The sequence below is a fragment of the Borostomias antarcticus genome, assembly GCF_949987555.1.
Source record: "Borostomias antarcticus genome assembly, chromosome: 4".
In the NCBI taxonomy this organism is placed as follows: Eukaryota; Metazoa; Chordata; class Actinopteri; order Stomiiformes; family Stomiidae; genus Borostomias; species Borostomias antarcticus.
This window is the reverse complement of record NC_140237.1, coordinates 21545498-21552997: the sequence shown is the minus strand read 5'-3', so window position 1 is coordinate 21552997 and position 7500 is coordinate 21545498. Positions and strand designations below refer to the sequence as shown.

The following is a 7500-nucleotide window of genomic DNA, read 5'->3' as shown; positions in this document are numbered from 1 at the left end:
ACACACACACACACACACACACACACACACACACAGTACCCAGACATTTAATGACCCTGGTAATGAATCCTGATGACCTGTGAACCCTGCCCCCGGGGCGCTCTCTGACTGATGGGCAGCCTGAGGACACGGTGACTTTTCACCTCCCCTCTGATTGGCTGGTTCTCTGTTGGGGGAAAAGGCCTGGAGATGGAGTGAAAGAGATGAATGATGAATAACTAATTAACAACTAATTCATAACTGAAGAGGAATAATGAAGGAATAATTAATTGTTGGAGTGCATTTGTCGACATTGCGCGTCCTTGATATTGAGGTTTCATTCCTGTCTAGGCTGTGGTGGGCAGAGTTGTTCCTCAGGGCAGTCAGTCCTCTGGCCTGGTATTAGGAACACTCCCATCTGGATTTTAGGAGATGATACCGATTATTTACCTGAGGATCGGCCGATAACGATGCTGATTTATACAAATAAAATAAAAAAGGGAAAAAAAGACTTATCCTCTTAGAATGGTCTTACCCATATAATTGTACTGAAATTATGACACTGTCTTTACTTGCATTGATTTAGAGAAGTGTGCCCATTATTAATCACTCATTAACTCATGAATAGACCCTACAAATCTTATTCAGTATATCAGATATACTTCAATATACAATATATCAGACCCATGCCAAGTGAGTAAAAAACAAAGTAGAATTGTTTTCTGTGACCTTTATTTTGAAATTCCTTGAAAGAAAGCTACTGGACATAAGTTTAGTTTCGCACTGCTTGAAGAGCAACTAGCAATGTGTTGTCCTAATTTTAAACTGCAAAAATGTCCAAACTATGTCTATCTCCAAACTATGTCCAAAAACGTGCAACTACAGCTATTATTTCATTAATGAGTCATTAGCAGCAGCTTTGGAGATATTTGGGCTGTATGAAAAAAACACTGTATGAAGAGATCCCAGGAGAAAACTTGCACAATTGGAATGGATGTTGGACATTGTTGACATAAATGTTATTCAACTCGAGATCAAGCTATGTTACATCGAACGGGTTCTACTCACGTCCCGTTAGAATCACCACCCACCACTTTATTTTTTACATTTCTCTTTTGTTTGTACTGTTCTATCTCAAGCTTACCAGCTAGAATAGAGTTAAAAGATCGTGTTTTGCGATTGGCCAATTTGGCGACCACCGATCGATTTGGAGTGAAAATCGGCTGGCCAATCGGTGGCCAATCGATCGGAGCATCCCTACCAGGTATGGGCGAGTACCTCCCTCTGGTCTGGGCTGACAGGTGACAGATCTTATTCTCTAACAATCAACCATGTTAATACAATCTCCGGTATGAAGTTCAATCTTATTAATATAATAAGTATTAATATCAGATGATATTATTTGAATGCAATGGCATTTTCAAGGTAAACACAGAGTCTTATATCAAGGTGTTTCACCTCTCGAGCTGAGTAGGCCTCCACTTCTGCAAACACAAGCTTTCGTAATCTGAAGGCTCAGCACAGTCCTTGTTGTCCTCAGTGTGGACAGAGAAGCACTGTCTCAGACTCAAGAGTTATTGAGTCCCATCTAGGGGCCGCTGTGTCCGGTCTCCATCCACTAGTCTCTTAGGGCTCTACCGGATCAGAACTTACAGGGAATGTGTGTGTCTGTGTGTGGTTAGTGAACATTTTGCCATGGTTGGCTGTTAATAGTCACTTGGGGAAGAAGTAAAACTGCATGCTCTTCTGTGTGTTGTGGGTAACCCTTCCTTCATGCTTCATAAACACAATCATACTTTGAGTGTTTGGTCATCTTGAGTGTTTGGTCATCTTGAGTGCTTACATATATATTTATTAACTAAGCAGGGCTGACATTGTTAACGCTTCTGGATCTTATCTCAATTACACACACACACACACACACACACACACACACACACTCACTCACATACACACACACACACACACATTCACACGCACACTCACTCACACTCACATACACACACACACACACACACATACACACACGTGACACTCTTGTGTTAAATAATACATGCCCCTCGGTCTGCCTTCCAGGAAGGCATTTGACCGTTTTCCAATTCTAACCTTTTTACCTGGCCGACACACAACAAGAGCTTTGATTGGCTATTGATCGCCATGGTTACAGCGGGAATTGAAGTCTGACCTTATGTGTGACTCTCTTTTTTATCACTAAATGAGAGTTGAAAGATTATGACACACATATACACACAGGCATACGCACACATTTGATCATAAGCACACATACACACACTCAGACACAGACACACACACACACACGCACACAAACAAACACACACGCACACACACAAATGCACACACACACACACACACACACACACACACACACACACACACACATACAAACACACACACAATCACACACAAACACACATGCACACACACATACACACACATCACTGGCCAGATAGAGCCAATAAGCGGAAACGGTCTGATCCCGGCACTGATAGCATCACAGACTGGATGAGCTTCTGTCTGAAGGAGAGCGTGTGAGCGAGGGAGAGGAGCGGAGAGGAGAGGAGAGGAGAGGAGCGGAGAGGAGAGGAGAGGAGAGGAGAGGAGAGGAGAGGAGAGGAGAGGAGAGGAGAGGAGAGGAGAGGAGAGGAGAGGAGAGAGGGATGACATGAGGGGAGGTGTTAGACGGGAGGGTTTACCGGCAGCGCAGGACAGTCCCCCGTGGCCGTGTCCTAAGCCCCGTCCGATATCCCTCGCTGGACTGATGTCTGGAACCGTTTAGTGTAGAACTCTCCAGATGAGCGGCACCGCAGGCTTACTGTACAGCCGTCACGTTTGGACTGGCCGTGTGATACTGTGAGGAGTGATTGACGTTTCAACACACAACCCCCCCCCCCAGGTGATGAACTCTGTACATACAGATTTTACTATGAGTGTGTGTGCGCGCGCGCGTGTGTGTATCCATAATAAGTACATGTGCTTACCCACTGACCATATGAATCTTGTCTCAAGCCCTAGACAAATACTTCAGAGTAGTGTCAGTTATGAATTATGTGTGTGCGCGTGCGTGCGTATGTGTGTGTGCGTTGGTAAGTGTGACCGATCTCTCTCTCTCCCTCTACCTGTTCCCTGCAGCTCCCAGGGAGTGTGAGGAGGACGAGTTCCACTGCCAGAACGGCTACTGCATCCGCAGCCTGTGGCACTGCGACGGGGACAACGACTGCGGGGACAACAGCGACGAGCAGTGTGGTGAGTCCCCGCGCTCGCCGCGCGCCACCGCCGGCCTCCTCCCGATGACTCTCGGCACTCGTAATGGGTGTAAACGGATCCTCCGTGTCTCTCTCCTCCTCCTCCTCCTCGGTCAGACATGCGGAAGTGCTCGGACAAGGAGTTCCGCTGCACGGACGGCAGCTGCATCGCCGAACACTGGTACTGCGACGGAGACACGGACTGCAAGGACGGCTCGGACGAGGACAACTGCCGTGAGTCCCCCTGTGTGTGTGTGTGTGTGTGTGTGTGTGTGTGTGCGTGCATGTGTCTAACGCTTTAGAACAAGGTGACTTTGTAAACATGTTTATAATTACATGTTTGACGGTTAAAAAAATGCAAATGCATTATGAATCATTTATGACTGCTACAACGCAATGGTCAAAACAGCGTGACGGCTGGCCAGTGCTTGCCAGGTATGCATGCAAGCAGAACACACAGGACACACAAAACACGCAGAACACACAGAACACAGAACACAGAACACACAGGACACACAGAACACACAGCACACACAGCACACACAGCACACAAAGGTATTTCTGCACTTCAGCCCTTTGATGGGGCAGTTTGTTTGGAGGGCATCATTTCCAGTAATGCGGGTCCTTCACCCTATTGTAAAGCTCTGATTGGTAGCGCCGGCTTTCGCCACTGTTCTAGAAACGGTTTTCAATGGAGATGTCTCCAGACTTTCGGAGGCAGTGATCTCCCAAGTCTGGTATTGCGAGACTAGTCTGCCTGCAGCAACTCAAACACGCCTGGCTGGATGCATGACTGACACCTCAGAACGGCGGCACGCTGGTCAAGTCAGTTTTCAGACCAACAGGTCAACCACCATGACTTTCCCATTAGTTTGAATTAGGCCAAGACAGCAGCTTTTCAGAGTAATCGAAAATAAAGTTCCTTGCTGAATAAATGGCGGTTGGTCTTATAAGCGTTTGTAAGTGTATATATAAATGGTTAATAACCTCAGGTAAATATTGTCTCACTATTTGCCAAGCACTAACCAGCAGCTATTACACTATTTCCACCAATGTGTTAGAACACTCATGATACAACAGCTAGTTCCAACCCGCATTGTAATTGACTAAGATGCATTCCAAGCAGTGCCTTAAAACCCTATAATGGCACTGGGTTAATCACCAAATGTATTCCTACTCCCTATCCCTCGTAGCGTACTCCGCTTCGCGTTGTGCCTGCGGCAGCACTCCCTCTCGTGGCTTATAAATGGCTCATAATGCATTCACACATGGTTAAATAACCGTTCATAGTTGAATTATAAACCCGTTATAGATCATTTAGAAATGCTGCTCATTCTACTAGTGTTATCGAGACGGGTTTAAATACTTCCACTGAGTGAAGGATCCCAGCCCCTCTGGGCACAACGTCCTGCTGAAACGTTACTGTACGATGGAGAGATCATCCATCAAGGCCCTGCTTGAAAGAGAGCCGTCTGTCACTCTATCCCTCCATATTTCTGAAGAGATTGATGTCAGTAATGGAGGTGTAAAGAGCAGGACAAGAAGCCTTCAAAGGGACCACAGGGGTACGCTTTGGGCCACAGCTCGTCTTGGTCGCCAAGGGTGTGTGTGTGTGTGTGTGTGTGTGTGTGTGTGTGTGTGTGTGTGTGTGTGTGTGTGTGTGCGTGCGTGCGTGCGTGCGTGCGTGCGTGCGTGCGTGCGTGCGTGCGTGCGTGCGTGCGTGCGTGCGTGCGTGCGTGCGTGCGTTTGTGTGTGCACGCGTGTGTGCGTACGTGCATGTACTGTAGTAGAATGTCTCGTCTGATCTGCTTGCTCCTGTGTGTGTGTGTGTGTGTGTGTGTGTTTGTGTGTGTGTGTGTGTGTGTGTGTGTGTGTGTGTGTGTACATAGCCAGGCTTGACCGGCTGGTGGACCTGGTCTCAAAGGGCATCAGAGAAGTACAGGATAAAACAACACAAATGTATAAGCACAGCACTGTAAAACTGAACTGGTTTGATCACAATTCTACTGAAAATAATATGTTGTGTGATATCCCAAATACTCTAGTTGTTTTCGTTAATGAATCAAGAAAATCAGTTATAATTTTTTAAATAGGCTGTTCTTTTGATCTGTATATAGACACTTGCTTCATATTCAAACTCATGAAATACCAGGGGCCTCATTTATCATTGAGGTACGCCTTCTTTTACACGGTCTTTTTCGCGAGTTCAGGCGTACGCCATTTGCCCCCCCCACATTGCGATTTATCAAGCCGTAAGGGCGAAAATTTAGTCGCCTTTCTCCGCGCTGTTGTAGGACACCTCTCCAGTTGGCGTACCGATTTACACGGTGTTCTACGCCCTTCTTGAACACAGGGGGAACTGGCGACGCCGGTGGTGCGTCGGTGAATTACTATGTTTGACGGAGAGAATAAGAGCGACAGTTCATGAACGCACAATCATGTAGGCTAATAGCCCAATTCGGCACCAACATATATCGCAATGCAAGATTAGACGTGTCCTCTAACCGGCTCATTCATGGTTCGATATGGATTTGTTCCCCAAACTGTACCTATGCGCTGTCCCAAACCCTTCCGCGCTATATGTCACACACTTAATGCAGGCACTCCATCAAACGCCAATCATTGACCAATTAGATTGTCATTAATATGTGATCATGTGGACCTGTTTGCTCTTTGGTAAGCATATAAATGACAGTCCTCCTGTGCGTAATGCGAGCCTAAATGAATCCGGCGCTACTCGGCCTACTGGCCGATAGAACTCCAAATAGGTGACGGCGATGGCGACTGCACCCACATAAGGGCACCATCAGTGAATGAATACGTCTATGTGAATCGCTAAAATGTGCACACTAGAAATACCCAAATCATATGTGACGCCGACATGCTCATCACAAGTGTAGTGGCACGGTGGCCTGGCTCCACGCATGACTCATTCATCCTGGCGCACAGCAGGGTAGGGCTAGACTGGAGGCAGGCGCTGCGCGTGACGGCTGGCTTGTTGGTGTGTTCATAGCCAAGATACATATTCTTTGTCTTATTTACTTTTAATCTTTATTAGCATTTTCCATCCATACAACGACAATACAATAAAACATAAAAACCTACAATAACAGCTTATGGGTACATCCATCCATGCAGCTTTTTTTTCTTACTCAAATATGACAATTTTAATATTAGTGGTATCATCACACTTCCTTCTATAATCCATCCATTTATCCCATCTCCCTTCTAACTTTCCTTCCTGCATCCTCAATGCATGCGTGAACCTCTCCCTAACATACATCTCCTCCACAACACCCACCACTGCTCCTTGGTTGGGGGTTCCACCTTATACCAAGCCCTCGTTATTGTCTTTTTACTAGCAACCAATAGTACTTTCACTAGGTATCTGTCCCCTCCTTGTACATCATCCCGTGTTATGTTTGCCAAGATATATATTCAAAGCTGATAAGAAGGTGGAGGCCGGCGCGCTGGAGGTGGAGGGTACAACTCGCGGGGGCACGACCGTCAGGTCCAGGACCACTGCAGACTCCCCCTCCTCTGAGTCCCACCCCACGTCAGAGTCTGGAGAAACAATTTCAATCATTTTCTTTGAGTTTGTCTGTGAACTTGATTATGCATTAAACATTTCATTGTGCAGCCATATTCATTTGATATGTTTTTCTGTTGGCAGCCAAATAAATGCTTAAGTGTGATTTACCGGGTGATTTAGATGAGAGTCTTAATAATGTGGTCTAACATTATGAAGTGGTCATCTGTGTTATCGTTCCCTGTTTTTGGTCCTGAATCAATCATAGCCTACCACAGAATGTGTGGAATGTTTGCTTTCCAACACTTTCAAATGTAGGCTCGTACAAATAGCTTACCTTCCGAAGATGATTTTCTTTCCTCGCGTGGACCTCACCAACAAGCACATGCACCTCCGTCTCCGAAAAGTTTCTCTTCTTTCCGCGTTTTTCCATAAACGTCTTTGTCTGTCCTTTGCTCCACGCTATATTATGTCGGTTCCTTCCGGGGAATCCCCGTTGTTCGCTGTCATAGTTTTGACCATATATGGTTGGATTAGGGCGTGGAGGGGGCGGAACACGGGGCGCGTGCGCGTACACTCTCTTCCCCGCCCGTCTCGGATTTACCGTGCAGAAAAGGGCATACGACATTTTTGATAGATCCGAAAAGCGTGTAAATATTCTCGTCGTACGCTACATTGTGCATTTTCCGCGTTTTCGTCGTACGCCCTCTTTTACACCAGAATTTACAC

The 7500-nt window shown here is 46.3% G+C and overlaps 1 protein-coding gene across 1 annotated transcript in view; it reads left to right on the top strand.

Annotated features, from left to right (window-relative positions):
• lrp4 (low density lipoprotein receptor-related protein 4) overlaps positions 1 to 7500 on the top strand; it is a 95737-nt gene that overhangs the window by 61056 nt on the left and 27181 nt on the right. Inside the window, exons 4-5 of the mRNA XM_084436761.1 lie at positions 3130 to 3243; positions 3360 to 3476. Of these exons, the coding sequence (XP_084292887.1) occupies positions 3130 to 3243; positions 3360 to 3476 (231 nt within the window). The remainder of the gene's footprint in view (positions 1 to 3129; positions 3244 to 3359; positions 3477 to 7500) is intronic.